This window comes from Castor canadensis, chromosome 16 (assembly GCF_047511655.1).
Source record: "Castor canadensis chromosome 16, mCasCan1.hap1v2, whole genome shotgun sequence".
In the NCBI taxonomy this organism is placed as follows: Eukaryota; Metazoa; Chordata; class Mammalia; order Rodentia; family Castoridae; genus Castor; species Castor canadensis.
The window spans coordinates 61,331,683-61,353,305 of NC_133401.1; the positions used below are offsets into that span (position 1 = coordinate 61,331,683).

Consider the following 21,623-nt stretch of genomic DNA (forward strand, 5'->3'; position numbering starts at 1 on the left):
ATCTGTGAGCTCCTCTCCAATGGAGTACCTGGTGCCAAGGCCAAAGTCGATGACTTTCACGTTGCCTTCAGTATCAAGCAGGATGTTGTCAGCTTTCAGGTCTCTGTGCACAATGCCTCTGTCGTGACAGTATTTGACTGCACACAGGATCTGCTTGAAAATGCCACGGGCCTTCTCCTCACACAGGCGCAGGGTGTCTCTGATATGCTGCCGGAGCTGCCCTCCGCTCACGTACTCCATGACCAGGTAGACATGGTCCACTGTTTCGATCACCTGAAACAGTCTGATGATGTTAGGGTGGTCCAGTGTCTTCAGTATAGAGACTTCATTCGCAAGGTAGGAGCTATTCTCCCACTTCTGCTGTAGTTTTACTGCAACCTGGGTTCTTGTGAGGTGGTGGTAGGCAAGTTTCACATAGCCAAAGTAGCCTTCGCCTATGGTCCTCAGGAGCCAATACTGAGCCTTCAGGATCTCATCAGGGGACCTGGCACTGAGAGAGCGCTGTGCTGTCAGCCACTCATACCTCTCATCATAGAATGATCGTGGCATCTTTACCAAATTTTAGAAAAGAAACAAATTAAAAAGCCCCCCCCCCAAAAAAAATAACCAATAATAAAGACAAAAAACAATGCTACCTGAGAAAAAAAGGAAACGTAACAGAAAGAGAATCAAAAGAAAAAAATAAAAGAAAGATATCAAATCAAAAGGTAAATAAAAATGAAAAATATTAGCAAAAACAGGGCGCAAAAACAAAGACCAAAAAGCAAAATCCCAAAATCCGTCAACCAAGCTTTGTAGTAGTCCAGCAGGTCACCAACCAAGAGCCTCCTGCGCTGTATGGACAAAAATCCAGCCCAGGCAAATTCCTTATATACCTGCTGGATGGCAGTTGGCCTTACTAACAATGGCCCCTCGGTGATGTCAGAGAACAAGTGAACCAATCACAGCTAGGCACAAGCCACGGGTCTTATCTCATTGGTCCAAATACCATTACAACTTTTTTTTTAAAAAATTCAAAAAATAACCTACTCCAACAGTTTCTTCCTTGATGGGTCATGGAGTCTGGTATTTCTCCCTGTGAAGCTAAAGCCAGTGGATGCTTCAATGGCCTCTTCAGTTGGAATATGAAACTCTGTGATAAAATTTGGCTTTTAAAGACCTCATCCTATCTACACTCAAGGTATTCAATTCCTTGGTCTTTAAACCTGGAGTGACTGATGTCAAACTAATCCTTTGGTAGCAGTTCTCAAACTTCCACTGTCACAAAAAGAAGTGTTCCCTAAAGCACCATGGAGCACTTTTAACATCTGTTGTGGGGGTGGGGGGTGGAGAGAGCCCACTTCACCATAATTTCCCTCATCAGATTTTGTATCAGAAGCCTTGGAACCCAGAAGACAGTGCGTTGGTATTTTCAAAGTGATGAAGGATAAAACCATCTGCTAAGAATTATAGCAGAGAAAAAGTGCTACAGCCCATTTGTGCTGCTGTTACAAAATGCCTTAGAGAGGGTTATGTGTAATTAACAGAAATTTATTTCTCACAGTTGTGCAGGTCGGCAAGTGCTTGGTTAAACTTCCCGGGAACTTCAGTGTGCCAAAGTGCTTGTTTTTGCTTTCTTACTTTGACTGTTACCCTGTTACTATTTCCTCACAAGGTGGAAGGGTAGAGACAGTCTTTGAAAGAAAACAATGTAGCAGACACACTTGCATCCCCCATCCAAATGCAACAGATGAGATTTTATTTTACTTGCTTCAGATCTCTTGTTGTTGCTGCTGCTGTTGTTCTCCTCCTCCCCTTCCTCCTCCAATTCCTTGTCCTCTTCCTCTTCTTGGGGTGTGGGGAGAGATCTTGGGCAGAGTCTCAGTGTGTAGTCCCAGCTGCCTTGAATGCTTGATCCTCCTTCCTGAGCCTCTGAAGTGCTAGGATTACAGGTGTGCCAACTCCCCCACCTTCATCTTTTCAATTTTTTTTGGGTGGGGGAGGGAAATAAGCCACACACCTGCCTAAAGCCCTGGGTCCCATCTACCCTCCTGGATATTGTCATTTTTGGCTTTTGTTCTGTTTTGACCTTGCAATACTTAGGATTTAACCCAGGGTGCTTCCCACATGCTAGGCAAGTGCTCTACCACAGAGCTACATCCTCCTTGGATATAATTCTTAAGTCATTCCGTCTTTCCCATGTGTTTATCGACCTTTCCATCCAGTCAGCTCACTGAATTCTTCTTAGGTTAGTGTACCTGCAGACACCCTTGAATTCCATGCAGTCATATGACCCTGCACATAAAAGTACAATTTCTCCTCCATTGTAGTTTTTATCCTTTCATTTATTTTTTTCGTCTTACCATGATGTCCAAGACATCTGGTACAAGGTAGAATGTTACCAGTGATAGGAAGCAGAGTTCTCTCCTGTCTGACCTTAATAGAAATGTCTCAAATATTTCACCAGTAAGGATACCGTTTGCTATAGGTATTTGATAGATAACCTTTATCAGGGTTCAGGAAGTATCCTTCAATTCTGAGTTGAAGTTTTTATAAGGAGCAGGGAGAAGGATCAGAAGAAAAAAACAGTAGGCCTGAGTTCTGATAAAGTAGCAGGGAGATAGGGATGGCTTAGTAGAGAGGTAAAACCTGAGGAATCTGAGCGTGGAGAGGGTCACATAACACTGGGGAGGGGGAAAGTCACGTAGCAGTGGGGTAAAGTAGCCTATGGAACTGCATATAACCATATATGGATTAGACTTTGCTTTTTCCTTCTGTAACCTGCTTGCAAGGATATATAAGGTGAGACCCCTTTGTTCTAGGGGCTCAGCCTTTGGACAGGAGTTCGCTGGGTCTGTGCCAGCACAATAAAACTGCTTCCTGCTAAACTGCCTCAGTGTCCCATATCTCAGCTTGAGATTCCCACAACAATATTAAAATTTTATTAAATGCTAGCCAGACACTGGTGGTTTATAAGCCTGTGATCCTAGCTACTTAGGAGGCTAAGATCAGGAGGATCATAGTTCAAGGCTAGCCTGTGCAAATAGTTTGGGAGATCCCATCCCCAAAATAATCAGAGCAAAGTGGACTGGAGGTGAGATGTAGCTCGAGTTGTAGAGTGCCAGCTTTGCAAATGCAAAGTACTGAGTCCAATCCCAGTGCCAACAACAAAAAAAATTATCACTTTTTGTGTTGGCATCTATTGAGATGTTTGAGGTTTCTTCTTCATTGTTAGGTTGATAGATTACATTGAATTTTACTTAGCCAGAGTTGGTTTTTATGGTCACAGCACACTTGGCTGTTCCAGTAGCAGCGCCCCTCCTCCATGAATCCCTATCCCTGCGTCCTTACCTATTCATCACCCCTCCCACATTGATCCAGTAAGTTGTTCTGGTCAAGATCTGTTGTGATTTGGCCAATGAGACATTACAAAGGTGACACAAGCAGAGGTTTGAAAAGCACTTGTGCACTGGGCTTGCCCTGTTTTGCTGCTTACTGGGAAACCTTGTGCCACAGGAGAAGGCTGAGGTGACCTGACACAGATGTGACTCAGCTGACAGCCAGCTCCACGGCCAGACATGTGAGGGAGGCCGTGCCATCAGATGGCTGTCGCTGCCCGAGGACTCAGGTGAGACCAGCAGAGCTGTCCAGGTGTGCCTGCCTGCGCTGCCAACCACAGAATCACAAGCACAAATAGGTGCTGTTTTCAGATAGTTTTTTGGGGGTGACTTGTTAGACAGCAATAGATAACTGATACAGGGGACATAGAACTATTTGGTTCGTCTGTAATTTTCTCTCTCCCACAAAAGTTCTAGCTGTATTAATAACCTTTTCCCACATGAGGGGCCAAGTCTCCTTTCTAATTGCTGTCATCTTCCATACACAGCTTGTGGTACAAGATGATGCTCTAGCTCCTGCCACTGCATCTAAACACCAGCCAAGCAGAAGAGGAAGAGGAGGGAATTTCCTCTCCTACTTCAGTCACTCAGCCTGTCCTTTTCATATTGGTTATTCTTGAGATGGGGTCTTGCTTTACATCTGGCCTAGACCAGCTCCCCACTAGCCTCAGAGGCTTTCACTATAGTCCAAAAGGAAAAACTCAACAAGGCGCAGCATATGCTGGGCAGTTGGTTACCCAGAAAAACTTGGTCCTGCCAGCTATGCCAAGAGATCCTAGGTTTTCAAGCCCAGCCAAAACATTTGACAAGACAGCCTTGCCAGCCAGACCTCTGGACCTGTCCCCAGGGCCTCCAAAATGGATGCCAGCTAGAGCACCCACTTCCCAGGAGAGGGAGGGTCCAGGATAAATTTGTTTTGAATCTTGTCTCCCAAGGGTGGAATAACCTAACCCACTGGGGGAGGTGGAGGCTGTGCAGACAATACCCTGAGGCAATAATTCTCAGTCAGGTCCCTGGACCAGCAGCCTAACCTGGGAACTTGCTAGAAATGCAAATTCTCAGATCTCACCAAAAACCTTAATCAGAAACTCCAAAGGTCTGCCCAGCAGACCTTAAAACCTTGTAAAAAGGCCTATACCCAAGCACAAGAAAAAAGAAAGATTGCCAGTTGCTGTATGTAAGCTTTTAATTAACTTTACTGGAAAGTCAAATTCATGAGTTAGTACAGATCAAAAGATTGTTTGCATGGGTTACAAATGAGTCTTTTTTTTTTTTTAACAGGAATGAAACAGTGCAAATTATAAATTGTAAAAAGGAAGAAAAACCTTGTTGGTAAAATTCCAGAGAAGCAAGATTTTACACAGCATATTGAAGATCGATAGATATTTTAATTTGAGAACAAGAATTTAATGTTATAGAATTATACACTACTTTATAAAATTAAAATTTCTATGTAAGGGTTATATTAGTAATAGTTAACAAAATCTTGACATCACATTTGGTGGTCTCCTACATAATAGCTGTTGTGTATCCTTGATTAGAAGAAATAAGTCTTTGTCTAACTATTGCAAAACAGTCTATCATTCTCATTGTTCTTAAAGACAATGAAAATACATGCAAATTTAAAAAATGGTAGAAATATTTTGATTTTAAAAATACAGCATTTCAGAGGTCCGTGTTTGATTTCTCTGTGGTGGTCCTTTGTTTGCTATAGTTTGCTGAGATCACAGTGAAAACATCTCAATCACCACATTTAAGTCACAAACTTAAATGGAAGACAAAGGTAGGACAAGTTCCCAGGAATTCTGCATTGCTGTGATTTCCTTAAAAATACTAAGTCCGATTTCTTCATTTTCACTTGCTATATATGCAATAAGAATTCCTAATATGACAAGGCAGATTCTGTTCTGTCTTCTACCATGTTTTGAAGGAACTGTGCATTCACTGGACTCTCATCCCTCACAAGTAAAATGTAATTTTATTGTTGGATAAAATGTAAAGGTAAGAGTGGATCTAGGACTGGAGGTGTGGCTCAAGTAATAGAGTGCCTGCCCAGCAAGCCTGAAGCCCTGAGTTCAAACTTCAGTACTGCCAAAAAAAAGAAACAGCAGACTTGTCACAGATTTTTGACCTACTGTGATAACCCATTATATTTATTACACAAATGGCTACTTCTAGAGGTTTTCTCTGAGAACATTTGGTTAATTGTGTGAACTTTGTGTTGTTTAAGGGAAAGTGTAGAGTGGAATTGGAACAAACTGTGAAGTCTTTTTGTAACAAGTAATTCCAATAATTGTTTATAAAGCACAAATTAGTACTATCTACTGAAAATAATTATTTTTCTTCTTCTTTTCTATATTCACATAATTTGCATAAGTATTAGTTTGCATATATCTGATTCCAAACAGGTTCTTGTCAAGACCAAACAAAGTATGTCACAAATGAAAAACTTGACTTACCTTATTACATAAAGTACTGAGAAAAATGGTCTCTGCTCTCTATGCCATGAGAGAAAAGCTATTGTTCTGGCCGACTCTGGTGTATCAAATTCTGTCTGTTAGACAAAACCAACAGTATCCAATCAGCTTTAAGTTACGTGTCTATTATAAGGACTATAACACTCCTCAAATTTTACCATGCTTATGAATCAATTGCCTGGTGGTTTTGTTGGTCCAGATAGTGAATACTTTTCTTGGAGTTCATTTTGTCTCAGTTGTAAATTCTCAACTCTGCCACTGTTACATTAAAGTGGCCATAGACGATATGTAAGTGAATGGGCACACCTGTGTTCCAATAAAACCTGAATTACAAAATAGGTGGCAGGCCTCCATGATCTAAGAGAACGTCCTAACTCTTCTCTACATTTTTATGACCTTAGAATAAATGGATTTATTCAGGTGGTTATTAACAAACATGACATTTTATTTCCTCATTACTTAAAATACCTGCTCACTGAGTCCAGTAATTTTGTTCAAGGTCTGAAAACCAGGTCTTATAATCCAACTGACAGTGACCAGGGTGTCAATTATCCTAGCTAGAATCTTGACACATCAGTCTTTTTAAATAGCTGAAATGCCTAATGACTCCACCAATGTAGACATAGAACCCATCACTTAAAACATGCCAATATGGAAAAGTGATGAAATAAAACACATATTCCAAAGGTGGCTACAAACTGGTAAGAGGGATTGAAAAATAAAAACACTAAGAAAGATTGTCTATTATTGATTTGAACTTTAGAATTCAAAACTATCCAAATGCTATAGGTTCCTCAGGGACTATTTCAACTATTCTTTCATAAGCAAGAACATTCTTACTTTACAAGACTATTTGTAGTGACTTGGCCAAGACCACATGGCTAGTGATACACAAAGGTCTATTATTCCTATCTTAAGTAACCAATATTAATCCAACTGACAGTGACCACCTGTCATTTGCTAAATTAAACCAGAATTTCAAGTAGTTTAGTTCTTACTTCAAAACAGCACTTTCAAAGACCCTGCCAAAGACTGGAGGTAACATTCAAGTGGTAGAGTGCCTGCTTTATAAGCATAAAGCTCTGAATTCAAACCCGTCCTACCGAAAAAAACAAAAAAAAAGACCCTGCTAAGCACCTGCCTGGCAAATGACAGGTCTTCAATACAATCCTCTGTCCCTACTCCACCCCCAAAGAAAAGAGGGAGGGGAGGAGAGGAGAGAAGAGGAAAGGAAAGGCCCTTCCAAAGACTGAAAAATCACTTACCAAGAACAAAACAACACCAGAATGGGGTTGTAGCTCAGTGGTAGACTCCTTCCCTACAATGTGTAAGGCATAGCACCAGTCTCACAGAAAAAAAAAGAAAAACAGAAACAGAGAGAGAAAGAAAGACAGAGAGAGAGACTCACAACACTAATATCATTTGTAGTAAACTCTTTTTTTGGTCATTAACTAAATTCATTGCTTTCTCCTCCAAATAGAACACTGTCTTAAACATAGACAAGTCAATGCGAAGTCACACGAAGAATGCCATTCTCTCTTTTTTTGACAGTACTGGGGGATTTCAACTCAGACCTCACCCTTGCTAGGCAGGCACTCTACCATTTAAGCCACACTGCCAGTTCTTTTTTGTATTGGGTATTTTCAAAATAAGTTCTCTGGAACTATTTGCCCAGGCTGGCTGCAAATTGTGATCCTCCTGATCACTGCCTCCTGAGTAGCTAGAATCATAGGCATAAGCCAATGACAACTGGCTAAGAATGTCATTCTTAGATTAGGAGGTGAGGTACGAGCATTGTGGGTTCCAGCCCAGCCTGGCCATACATGATGACACTGTCTCAAAGAAAACAGGGAAAAAAGAAAGTCATTAAAATATAATATCAACTAGCATGGTGGCAAGCCCATGTAGTCCCAGGTACTTGGGAGGCTGACATAGAAGGACCATTTAAGCCCATGAGGTCATAGACCAGTAAACACAGCAAGATCCAGTATGGAAACACACACACACACACACACACACACACACACACACAAAACGAAATGTTTTCTTTTTGGGAGAAATTTGGAGTGTTGATTTCTGATTTCAAAATGGGATAGTCATGTTTTTGCCTCACTTGACATGTCCTTTAAGTCTATAGTCACTGAAGTAAAAGTCTTACCATAGTCTGTGGAATTGATGCATAGTTTGGAACTCCTACCACTTGGTGGAGAAAACTCTGCACAGTTTTTCCCAACACAAAGCATCAGTGCCTGTGAATAGGAGTAAAATTATCTTAGAGGATGCCTCATAGGAAGTGTTGGCACCACACCTCTGGGAGTATTTTGAAAGGTCAGAAGGATGCGTGTATTTACAGAGATTGTACAGATCATAACAGGACTAAAAACAACTAGTATTTACCACAGTGACACCTGGCATGGAAAAAGGCAGTGGTGGGAGAAAATGGCTGACACAAATACATGTAGAGCAAAGAGTACAAATCTATTCAAGAAGAGAGATACCATGGGGAAGGAAACCTAATGCTAAAAAGGAACAGTGGTACAGTGAGGGGGTCAGGAAGTCAAACTACTCACAGAGCCTGAATCCAGGAGGAAAGCGCCATCTCTGCTCAGTTTCTCCGTGGAGAGCTGAAGAACAGGGGGCTGAGGGTTGATTCTGTCATTGATGCTGAGGGCTCCCCGAGGAAGTGAGGAGGTGATTACAGCTGCTAGACACAGGTAGGAGAGTCACAGGGAAGAAAAAAAGCAAGTAAAGGAGTGTTACCTCCAAGAGTTTGGGCCTTACTCACTTAGGCCAATCACAGTTATTCATAATATGAAGAAGATGAAGCTAAAACAAAGCTGCTTAAATCCCAAGAAATCCAAATTAACTTCTGATCCTAACTATTATTTCAAAAGCAAATGCAATCCTATGTAACACTATATAATTCTGTAGAGTGAACAAATGATGTCAGTGAGGTCCAAATAACATCTGGAATTAGTTAATAGTAGTACAGCAATCGATTTGAATTTACTGGATTTCACAAGAGTATCATGCTTTTGTAATTTACTTTATGTTGATGTATTTATTTGAGATAGGCTCTCACTATGCAGTCCAGGACGGCCTGAACCTCACCATCCTCCTCCCTTGGCACCACGCCAGCTGAAAACATTTTAAAATTTTCTATTCTTTCTTTGTTTTGACACAGGGCTGCCTGTGTTGCCTAGGCTGGTCTCAAGCCTGTGGGCTCAGATGATCCTCTCGCCTCACTTTCCAAGGAGGTGGACGATGGAGTGGACCAAACCTGTGGGCTCAGGTGATCCTCTCGCCTCACTTCCCAAGGAGATGGACGATGGTGTGAACCATCACACACATCCGAGTAAAATGATGGGGGTGAGAACTTTCTGCATTGTATTTGTAACTGACCTGTAAATCTAAATTCCAAATGAGGGGAGAAGAGGAGGAAGGGAGAGAGAATGACGTGTTAACACTGTTTCTCTCAGAAAGTATTAGGAGTGCTTTACTTGTCTCTCATTTTTTTTAGTGGTGCTGAACTGAGGGCATCCTACTTGCTAAGCTGGCTCTCCACTACCCAGCCACATCTGCAGCCTCCTCTCTTCCTGATAGTTACGATATTATAGACACAAAATCAACAACATTAAAATTCCATGTCAACTTGCTATGCTGCTATTTTTTAATGGGAGGAAAAAAGTAAGACTGAACCAGGTATGGTGGCATGGGCCTGTACTCCTAGCACTCAGGGGGTGAGGAGGATTTAGAGTTCAAGGCCAGCCTGGGATGCACAGTTAGACCTTGTCTCAAAAAAAAAAAAAAAAGAGAGAGAGAGAGAGGGAAATTTAAGTTTAGTTAATTGAACTTATCAAATAAGTAAGATTATTTTGTAATACAAATTAATAATGTTAAGAACAATTTTCATTTGTAAAAAAATTACCTCCTGTTTCTCCTTTATGTGATGGTTAATCTTACCTGTCAACTCTTTAAATTTTTTAACCATGGTTAAATGCCATGAAGTAGGCAGCAATGTCTTCACCATGTGGGTGTTGTCAGGGCCGAGGGCCCTTCCATCCTTGTCAAGGGAGTGCTAACCTCTCCTGTCATACAACACCTTAAATGTCACCTTGACTGGATTGAGAAGCACACAGGAGACCAGAGAACACACCTCTGGGGCGTCTGAGATGGTGTTTGCAGAGACGATTACATCATGAGCTCTCTGGATGGATTAAAACTCCTTAATTGATTCATAGTTTGATGCCATTACTGGGGGGAGGTGAAGGTGGGAGGTGGGGCCTGGTTGGAGGAAGAAGGTCCCTGGGGTGTCCTTGAAGGGAATATCTTGCCCTGGCTGGTTCCTGTGTTCCTTTTCTCTGCTCCTGGCTGCATGATGGGAACTGCTCTGATCCACAACACCTCCCCACCATGATGGACTGACACCTCTGAAACGGTGAGATAGAATAAATCTTTCTTCCCTTAGGTGATTTTTGTCAGATATTTTGTCAAAGATGATAAAAATAATGAATACAAAAGATATCTTAAATTTTTAAAAAATTTTGAAAGATTTTAACCAAAACATTACTCCCTATCTCTACATATACTAACTTGAGCACAACTGTAAATAGATGATGATTTAACATTTTTATGCTTTAACTTTAATAAATATGGCAATAAATAATATGACTTTAATAAATTTCCTATCAAAAGCAAAATATTACAACTCAGATAAATATTTTCCCTTTACTTCAAAGACAGCATTACATTGAACATGGACCTAGGGTACTCAGATGTCATTTCACTCTTACCATACATCTTCCAGATCAATTTGTTTAAATAAATAGGCTGCTCTGGTCAACTTGACATTTTCTTTATTTCTTACATCTGTTCTAGAGACTTGACTTAGGAAACTAAATAAAGGTACTATTTTCAGGAGCTTCCCTGAACCAGTATCTCTCTACATATAACTAGCAAAAAGATAAAAATATAAAGCTTTAGATAACAAACAAACCTCTTCTCAATTCAGCACTGGAATGAGTATGATCACGCTTAGAAAACATCTAGAAAAAGCCACTAAAAAAAGGAATCCATCTTTCCTCATCTGAGAGATTGTCAATTCTGTACAAACTGGGATGAGTTGTGAGCATAAGGTGAACCAAGGGCTGGGTTTGCACTTGACACAGCAAAATGTGTTCTTCTAGATACACGTTTGTCCAGTCTGGAATGATTTCTGTAATGAAAAACAAACCCCGTGCCCACCAAAAGAAGACATTTAAAAAGTACAGAATTTTGTAAATGTCAGACAGAATTTCCAAATTTACTATGAATTATTGTTTCAAAAAATATTCTAAGAAGTCATATACGTGTATTAACTTGTGTCTACAGTGTCACCTAAAAGTCTGGAGCAGTTAATGAACTGACCATGGCAAAGCTATCTTATATGTTTCCTCATCATAAAATAGGTCTACTATCTACCATGACATAGTGACAGTGATGTAACAATCTAAGCAGTATCACAGGAAGGACGTCAGTACGTAGCAGATGACAAAGGCACACATGACGGGCTATGGTATCCACTAAGTGTTCTACCAATGCTGCATGATAATGAGTGGTGGCTGTCTCTGTTTCTCCCACACTTAGAGAAACTAATCAAGATACCAAAGCTTGCAAATCAATGATGAAAAGTAGTAATACAAATGATGACTACTAAGTACAAAAGAGTTCATAAGCAAGAGTGACATTTAAATAGTGTATTAGCTTCATGGAGAATGATGAAGTTTTGAGGTAAAGGTTTCCAGGGGACGGAAAGGGGTAAAAGAGGCAGAGAAAACAGGAATGAGATAGGACTAAAGCAAGGGCACCGGCTAAATAAAAGACTACGAGGAACCCTGGGGGAAGCGCAATTTATGAGGGACAAGAGAGCACTGCTCATGTGTCATACTGACACACCTTCACGTGTCCTGGCGGTGCCCATGCTGGGTCACTGTCCTCAGAACCAGCTGGGCTTCTGATGCCCATGAGCACCTGCACTTGTGCAGCCGCCTACTTCCCAGGGCTGCAGCGCATCAGTGCTATGGGGACAGGACCTGGGCACTGAACTTCCTGTGTCCTGTTACACACTCTCTGCCTGACGAAACCAACTCTCTTCCTTTCTCTGTTTTTGCTTTTCCTTCCTTTTTTATGTCCTTCCTTCTTTTTCTTTCTTTCTTCCTAGTACTGGCGTTTGAACTCAGGGTCTTACCCTTGCTAAGCAGGTGCTTTACCACTTGAGCTACACCACCGGTCCTTTTGCACTATTCTGCCCCAGCTGGCCTTGGCAGCAATCCTCCTAAATATGCCTCATGCATAGCTGGGATCACAGGGGTGCACAATCATGCCCAGCTTGTGTGTTGAGAAGGGATCTCACCAACTTTTTCCCAGCTAGCCTCAAATCTTGATCTTCCTGATATCTGCCTCTGCCTCTGCCTTTTATTATAGGCATGCACCACCATGACTCAGCCTACCAAACTAAACTTTCTCTGGTCCTATCTGTGACCTTTCTTATAAAACCCAGTTTTAGCAAGAACCCCCACCCTCAATATCTGATCACTCCCTACAACTCATCAGGTTCATCATTCTCCATCATCCCCCAGCTGATGTCTAATTACCCTGGACTATCTTCATAAGAATCTTGTTAGCAAGAAGCCCCTTTACTCTTTTTTTTTTCTGTTCCTTTGAGACAGTGTCTCAATAGGTATCCCAGGCTGGTCTTGAACTCACAATCATCCTGCCTCAGCAGACCAAATGCTGGCATCACACGGGTGTGCCAATAGTCCTTGGTAATCTTGATGGTACCTATTAGTAATTTTCTATCCATCAACCCCACCTTACTCTTTCTAAAATTCCCAACTACCCATGAGGCATTCAGAGCTGCATGTAGTCTTCTACTGTGCTTCCAACAAGTGTCATTGAATGAAAAAACAAAAAGCTGTATGATTTTTGAAATTAGTATGTGGACAGTCACTAAGAAGGAGGCAAGTACTACGGGAAATGAAAGAAGCAAAGCTCCAAGTACACATTAAAAATATTTAATGAGTGTCTATTATGTTTGTTTTGGATTTTTGTTTATTGTTTTGGCAGTACTGTGGTTTGAACTTAGGCCTTTGCACTCTACCACTTGAGCCACATCCCCAGCTATTATGCAGGGAACTGTTTAGGTGCTGGAACAAAGTAGTGAATGAAAAAGATAAAAGCCCTATGGTTATGTCAGACTGCATTCTATACAAGGAGAAGAAAATAATAAATAAGCAAAATACCTGGTCAGTAATATGTGCTTCAGAAAAAACCTAGAATGGAAGAGTCAGACATGTCAGGGTGTTGTAGGGAAGGGAAGGATGAAGCGGCGCATGTTAAATAGAAATAGACAGAAAACCTGAGAAGGAAGACAGATATGAGAAAAAAATCAAAACAATGACAAAAAAAACCCTGAAGTAGAGGGAGAAGCTCTACTTCTGTGTACTTATATTCCAAAATGGAAATATGTACCTTGAAACTAGAGCCTTTCCTATGAGGGGAGAACAGGTTGCCCACAGCATCTAAAAGAGATTACACACACCAGGCAAGCAGATCTTGGAAATTCAGAAAAACACAGAAATAAACAAGATCTAAAGCAGCCCTGATCAGTACTTTTTATCAAAAAGCACTATTATCAAGAGCTTGTAGATAAAATGCTATGAGAAGATTACTTGAAGTCTGTAAGCTTGGACATTAAATGCTAGACACTGGATAAATAAGCCTATTCCATGATTCCAGAGTTCTCTATTTTTTTGGGAGGTGAGGTAGAGACACAGAGCAGTTAGGGAAACATGTAAATTACATGCCTGTAATCCCAGTGCTTAGGAGGTATATAGCATGACCCTGTCTCAAAACAAAAGAACCAAATGAAAAACGCTATGAACAAAGCTAAAACTAAACTGAGGCTCCATGAAAGAAAATTTTCCCTATAGGAAACTCAGAAAAGGGGTATCTATTTCTGTGAAAGGCACATCGAATGTGAAAGAAATCAATCTTATGAAAGGCTTCCCTGAGGGAGAAAGGATGTAAGAACCAAACTGATGTTAAACTCTGCATTTGAAAACGGGACAAGAGAATCAAAATGACAACTAGATCTGAGATGGAAGTAAATAGTTAAAGACCCAAATAAGTTTTCTCCTAGCACACAAGATTTGGGAAGGCTGTGAACATGTGTGTGGTAGTAAACTAGTTTTTAATCTCAAATTTCATGACTACAGGTCTAACAATCTTTATAGTGCCCTGCCACCTCTTACTATCCAAGCTACTGTGCTCATAAAGCACTGTTATAAACAATCCTACTAAGTACCGACATTAAACACTGGGTAGCATGGTTATTAAGTCCAAAGCAGATGAGTACAGAGACTGAAATCAGTTTACTGGGGACAAGGCAAGCGAGGGAAGGAGGCAGGAGTGCCGCTAATTGCTTATGGGCAGAAGATAAAAGTGCTCTAAACTCAGACTGCGATGATGGCTGCACAACTCTGTAGATAGACTAAAAACAATGGAATGGTACAATTAAAATGGTGCAGTCCTGTGACAATAATTCTATCTCAGTAGCGCTGTTTAAACAAGCAAAAAGTATTATCTGTGGCAGATCTTTTTATTGACATAGCTATAAGCACCCAAATTGAAACCTATAAAGCTAATCATTTACAAGAAAACAAAATATGTGAATTTGCTTAATGGTTTTACTTGTAAAATATTTACAAGTGATATCCACTCTTACCCATATTGGCCAATAACCCTGAAATTGCTTGAACATCAGCTTCCAGAAAGACTTCATTCAGAGTTGAAACTACTGGCAAACACAAAGTACGGATAGTATTCTTCTTTCACCTTTGGGGAAAACACATGATAGTAAGGACAGCTACATTCAAAAAAGATTATGCTAGAGTCAGGTCTTTTCACTATTGAACCAAGTAGTGTCATATAGGAAGCAGAGATGCTATCAACACTCTAGTCTGTGACAACAATAAAGTTTTTTTTTATTATTATTTTTTGAGTATAAAACTCTTTATTTACAGTATTACTAAACAGATAACAGGGAGCATATTTAAATGATAATATCCTAGCATTTTCTTCCTTCTCCACTTCTTTCTCTATATCCCCCCCACCACCCCGCTTTCTTTTTTGAGAGGAGGACTCACTATGTAGCCCAGGCTGGCCCAGCCATATGAGTGTTGGAATTACAGGTATCTGTCAGCACACCTGCCAATATGCTAGTGTGCTTTGTGGCCTTTTTTAAGTTCAGAAAATTTTTATTTTATTTATTTTATTTGCAGTACTGGAGTCTGAACTCAGGGCTTCACACTTGCTACCCAAGACCTCTACCAATTGAGCAATGCTCCTAGCTTTAATTTTACTCTTTTTAAACACAGAAAAAAAAAATTAAAGGAAATAGATTAGTAGTTACAATGCCCTTTCTTTGCTAGTTACCTACAACAACTATCAGTAATTCAAAGTAAAAATGAAAACTTTTAAGAATCATCAAATTATCTCTCTCCTCTCTCTCTCTCTGTCTCTCTTCTCTCTCTCTCTGTCTCTCTGTCTGTCTGTCTCTCTCTTTCTCTCTCTCTGTTTCTCTGCGGGGGATTGAACCCAGGACCTTCTGCATGGTAAGCTCATCTGGGATGTGAATAAACAAACTGGACACAGCAAGAAACTACTCAGGAATAAAAAGGAGTAAATCACTAAGATGCAGCATGTGGATGAATCTCAAAATGCTAAGTAAAGGAAGCCAGACTCAAAAGTCTACACACTACAGGTTGAGCAACCTGAACCCAAATATCCAAACTCTGAAATCTTTCAAGCACCACAAGTGGAAAATCCCGCTCCTTAGACATGAGGGTAGGGTAGCGGTCAAAATGAAGGCACACTAAAATATTGTATAAAATGATCTTTGGCTATGTCTGTAAGATGTATAGGAAACACAAGTGAACTTTATGTTAAGATCTGATCCCATCCCCAAGATATCTCATAATGTACATGCAAATAATCAAATATTTGAAAAAAATCCAAAATTGAAAAAATTCTTCCAGTGCCCAGTCTTGTTTTGTTCTGTCAAGTAAGACATAAATGTCTAGACGGGCACCGGTGTCTCACATCTGTAATCCTAGCTACTCAGGAGGCAGAGATCAGGAGGATTGAGTTTCAAGGCCAGCCCAGGGAAAATGAAAAACGAGACCCTATCTCAAAATACTCAGCAGAAAAAAGGGTTAGCAGAGCGGCTCAAGTGGTAGAGTTTAGCCTGCCTAGCAAGTGTGAAGCCTAGAATTCAAACCCCAGTGCCACCAAAAAAAAAAAGTAAATTGAACATGCCTCAGAATAAAACACAAATTAGATGTTAATTAGGAATGAACAAGTCCCACCCTTAAGAACTGCTGTCTGTCTCCAGCACAAGTCCTTTCAAAACGTCCACTGGACGAGGTCTTTCCCTGGCTACTCTATCTTAAAATAGCAACTCGAGCACTTCCTATACCCTTACCTGCTCTGCTTTTCTCCTTAACTATGACACTGTTTATCCTGTTTATTATCTGACTCACTAATAGAACTAAAATCTATGCAATAATTTTTTTTTTTTTTTTTTGAGACAGGGTCTCGCTGTGTTGCCCAGGCTGTTCTAGCACTCCTGGGCTCAAGTGATCCTCTTGCCTCAGGCTCCCCAGCACTGGAATACAGGCCAGAGCACAGCTCAATAAAGGGATTTTTAAACTGATGCACAGAATGTCTGCTACAAAACAGACTCTCAATGAGTATTTATGGCTGAGTATGGTGGCCCATGAGTATAATGCCAGGACTTGGGAGGTTGAAGCAGGAGGAACATGAGTTCGAGGCCAGCCTGGACTATACAGTAAGATCCTGACTCCAAAGAAAAGAATGTGTGAATAAAATGTAAAATGGTCTAGGAAAATAAACACCATGGCTTTACCAAGAATAACAACAAAGCTCTTATGATCAGGAACACTCTTTTGGCTGAACAGGCATTCCTAATTACTCCAAAGAGTCTCTCATACTCAGAAGAAGACATTCTACATGAACAAACGTACCTTTACTACAATACTGTGCTGAACGTTAACACAGTAGAGCTTATGTTGTGGTTTTTGTGACAATAAAGCAAACAAAAACTTACCTTTGCTTGATGTATACAAGAGTGCTGACTGAAAAGAACCCAACTGCATGTCAGGAAGACTCTTTTCCGCTGACATCTGTACTGTATACCTGGCATCTGGGTTGACATTGGGCAGAGACAGGAAGTCTGTGGAGCAGACAAAGAAGTTCCCATGGAAAGTGTGAATGGTGAGAACTAGGCGAGAACAAATTTTAAAATGACTTTATATGCCTGCCTCTGGATATTTACACTTTATCCTAGTCACTTATGAGATACTAAAAATAGGTAGATAATAGAGAGGATTTAGTGAGATTGAGGGGGATAGGTGTCTTCTTAAATAAAGGTGAGGATACAACCTTCAAAACGCTTTCTGGGAGGGACAATTTGGCTCTACATATTAACATTATTTGAACTTTAGCAATCTCTTATCTAAGAATTTATGCTATAGATATACTCATTCAAGTGCACATTTCTTTGTGCAAAAACATTTTAAACAGATTTGTCACAGCAAAAAATTTTAAAAATCACCATCACTGGTTATCAGTAGTAAAATAACTAAACTGTGATTTGTTCCTTTTAGTGAAATTAGGTAGACATTAAACAGAATGGGATAGGTTTATATAAACTAAAATGAAGGGATCTTTAAAGTTTATTAAGTGAGCATGTCATTTATGCAAATACACCATCTATGTACTTTCCATGCAGTTGTACCTAAGCCAAAAGCAGAAAATCCTGTTATGCACCAAAGTGGTTACAGTAAATACATAAGGATGTAATTGTGTGTACAATCAAGCTGATATGGAAGGAATTTAGCTTTAGCAATAGGTATATATGCAAATATACACATGCATAATGCATGTATAAAATATTTTAAAGAAAAACAGATGCATATATTGTGAAATAAAAACTAACTTTAAAACAAGAAAGATACAGTTCTGCACATACAAAAACAGATGTCCATGATGTGGTTTAAAAACATGTGAGCATCTCATGGAGCACAGCAGAGCGGGAGCCAGCATGCAGAAGCCTGGTGACTTGCCAGATTCACACTGCCCCAAGCTCCCTTGCCAGCATCTACAGCAGGGAACATCATCTGCAGCTAGAGAAACACTTCAAGGTGGATGGGTACCCTGACTATAAGACCAGGTGGCCCTGGCTACCAGGCTCAACCTGAAGGAGTATGATGTGCAGGTGTGGTTCCAAATGTATTTGATCCTTAAGGACTGTGAGGAACTCTTTTTTTCTGGGGGGGGGGGGGGCGCAAGGGGGAGTCCTGGAGTTTGAACTCAGAATTTTGCACTTGCAAAGCAGGCACTCTAATGCTTGAGGCACACCTCTAGTCCATTTTGTTCTGCTAATTTTGAAGATAGGGTCTCACAAGGTATTTGCCCAGGCTGGCCTCAAACCTTGATCTTCCTGAACTCAATCACTCAAGTAGCTAAGGCTTATAGGTGTGAACCACCACTGCCCCAGCTAAGTTCATTGTTAAGGCAGGAAAATGACATAAAACCAGCAGAAAAAAAAAAAAAAAAAAAAGCTAGGCCCCAGTGGTTCATACTTATAATCCTAGCTACTCAGGAGACCAAGATCAGGAGGATCATGGTTTGAAGTCAGCCTGGGCAAATAGTTTGTGGGACCCTATCTTAAAAAAAACCTATCACAAAAAGGGGGGGGAGGTGGGCTGGTGGAGTGGCTCAAGGTGTAGGCCCTGAGTTCAAACCCCAGTACAGAAAAACAAAAAAACAAAAAAAAAAAAAGAAAAGAAAAAAATCCTGGACCCATTGTTTGGTTTTCCGGAGATTACAACAACAGCTACGACCACTGAAAATAAAGTGCCAAAAGCAGAACATTTTACAAACCCCGCCCCATCCCCTTGCCCTGCCATTCCTGGCTCTCCATTATAACCAGCATTTGGAAGTGACTTGATCACAAAGCACTGCTCCTTTCATCTTTTCAGTCTGGACAGCTTCTTCTACCACAGCCTGAAGTCTGATCCCGATTTCTGGTCAGACACTGTGAAGTCCAGGGAGCTCCCCTCAGCCCTAGAGGCCTTCCAGAGACTTTCTATCTCTGCATTGGCACCTGGGTACAAAGAGGGAGGTAGCATGGCAGATTGAGGGCAGATCAGGCCCAGGATGGTTCTGAATATTTGAGGGGGGGAGGGTCTGTGCCTATGGCTCTTGCAGGTCCCATGGAGCCAGATCCCTGTGGGTACTTTTGGATCTGTGAATACACCATTTCCCCAAACCTGCTAGACAGTTCTCATGGATATGGTAGGAGAGCAATTCTTGCAGATTTTTTTTTTTTTCTTTTTGGGAGGGAACCCAGGATCTTATGTATGCAAGGCAGGCTCAGTAGTAACTGAGCCACACCCCTAGGTGGGGAAAGCATTTCTGGGGGATTCCTTCAGTACTTGGTGCCCACAGGCTCTAAATGGCCCTGCCCACCCTTACTCACACTTGGCTAGTGGGAGGTTTTAATGTCTGCTTTGTGCCCTGTTCTGGCTTTAATATTAATTTCCCTGGTGTTTGGCAGGTTGGTCATTCACATATGTTATGTCCTCTTATGTTTCATTCATTTGAATTTATTCCTCTACGACAACTGAAGTGCCTTATTATTTCTTCCCCACCCCCATAAAAAATCCCCGTGATTGTGAGAGTCATCTTTTTGACCTGGAATTAAGGCTAAAGTATGTGCTTACCTTGTACGGGAAAACTTTTAAAGGGATGTCAGAAGCCAAAGAATGGGACCTAGTGGACTATGTTTCTCTTTTTATATGTTTTAATACTTCATCTTTTTCCCCCTGTGGTGCTGGGGATTGAACCCAGGGCCTCAGACATGCTAAACATGCCGTCTACATACAGCTGTACCCACCCCATCTCCTATCAATGATTTCTAATGAAATTAATTGATCATAAAAGAAAAAACTAAGCCAGTTAACCACACAGTTTTCAGTTAGGCACTCTGTAGAGAAGCTCAAGCCTAGTTTGTTGGCATTTTCCCAGGCTCTTCCTACCCTTACCTTTTTTTAGGGGGCCGGGGGTAGGGGCATGGGGAACACTGAGATTTGAACTCAGGGCCTTGTACTTGCTAGGCAGGCACTGAACCATTCCTCATCCCAATTCCCAGTCTCTTTATGAAAAGTAAGATAATAAAAATAACCTCTGATTCATCAAATAGAGAAAGTCTTAAGCATGTTTAGTATGAACACTTTCCCTAATTAGCAGTCAGTATCTGGAGAAATAAACATTTTTTAATTCTGCCAATCTTATATATTAATTTTTAACATTCTGTTTTGAGACTGTGTCTTACTTCATAGCTCAGGCTAGTCTCAAACTTATGATCCTCCTGCCTCAGCCTCCAGGCACACAGTTCTTTTTTTAAAAAAAAAAATTATTTCTCAATGCATTTCTGTATGTCTTCATATACTGCCTTGTGCTAGCTGCTCTGGTGCTTATTATGAGTTTATAAGCACAGACCACTGTCTCACCAGTTGAGATCTGCCTTACTTAGAGTACTAACATCAGACCTTTTAATTTCATTTTCTCCTCTTTTCTACCAGCATATATTAATTACACAAGGGGTTTTGTTATGATATTTCCATACACGCATATAATGAGCTCTGATCAGAGTCAACCCCACTATTACTCGTTCTTAGCTTCCTCCCCCCATTTTTAAACAATTTTTAACGGGTCTGACAACTCTACTTTCATACTTGGGTACAAAATACTTACTCACCCCTCTCATCCTCCAGACTCCTGCTGGTTCCCAACCCCAAATGCTCCTCCTTCTGACACTCCCACAAACTCCTTTTAAATAATGCTACTATTACCACACCAAAGTAACTGCAGGCATTTCACTCAGCTTTTCTCTAACTTCTCAAGGTCCTGTCAAAAAGAATAATCCATTAGTGGTATAGAAACTTCTCTATTTCTCTCCTACTAAATTAGCATAGCCCACTATAAGATTTATTACTGGTTAAACTGATCAGCAGGAGGCTATTGTGCACACCTGCAGCCCCCAGCTGCTTAGAAGGCTGGGGGGAAGGGGAAATTGAGACCAGCCTGGGCATTATTCAAGGGAATAAATGCTCTTACATTGCCTTCTACTTAGAATAACGTCATATGTCATTTCACCATTCACTGAAGAAAACAATCATGAAGAACTTACCCGGAGAAGCCAAATCAGAATACTGTCCACTGAGAAGGAATAAGTCAACAGCTACCTGTTGACCAGAACAGTCCAAGGCTAATTTCTTATAGAAGTCAATGGATGGAGTCAGGTGTATTTTCTATGAATAATAAATAACAAAGATACATCAAAAAATCATTATCAAAAATGTAAATACATCTGCATATATGTATAATTATAACATCTTTGACCCACCTCTATATGTGTGGGTTTTTTTTTGGGGGGGGGCAATACTGGAGTTTATATTCAAGGTTTCACCCTTGCTACATAAGCCTTCTATCACTTGAGAAACACACCCAGGCCTACATAGATTAATAACAATTATCTCTGGGGTATTCTACTCAAACCTTGTACATTTTTATACTACTTGATTTTTCATTAAAAAACGGACTAGACAGGTGTGGTGGCCAAGCCTACAGGCCCAGCAACTGG

At 40.7% G+C, this 21,623-nt stretch overlaps 1 protein-coding gene and 1 pseudogene across 1 annotated transcript in view; both read right to left on the reverse strand.

Moving 5' to 3' along the window:
- LOC109675903 (protein transport protein Sec24A-like) overlaps positions 1-21,623 on the reverse strand; it is a 63,123-nt gene that overhangs the window by 26,218 nt on the left and 15,282 nt on the right. The window contains exons 5-12 of the mRNA XM_074057196.1: positions 21,171-21,291; positions 20,739-20,887; positions 17,022-17,147; positions 14,619-14,728; positions 8,425-8,558; positions 8,013-8,103; positions 7,120-7,199; positions 5,837-5,931 (exon numbers count right to left, since the gene is read on the reverse strand). Coding sequence (XP_073913297.1) covers positions 5,837-5,931; positions 7,120-7,199; positions 8,013-8,103; positions 8,425-8,558; positions 14,619-14,622 — 404 coding nt within the window. The 5' untranslated portion in view covers positions 14,623-14,728; positions 17,022-17,147; positions 20,739-20,887; positions 21,171-21,291. The remainder of the gene's footprint in view (positions 1-5,836; positions 5,932-7,119; positions 7,200-8,012; positions 8,104-8,424; positions 8,559-14,618; positions 14,729-17,021; positions 17,148-20,738; positions 20,888-21,170; positions 21,292-21,623) is intronic.
- Positions 9,840-9,956, reverse strand: LOC141418393 (U6atac minor spliceosomal RNA; annotated as a pseudogene).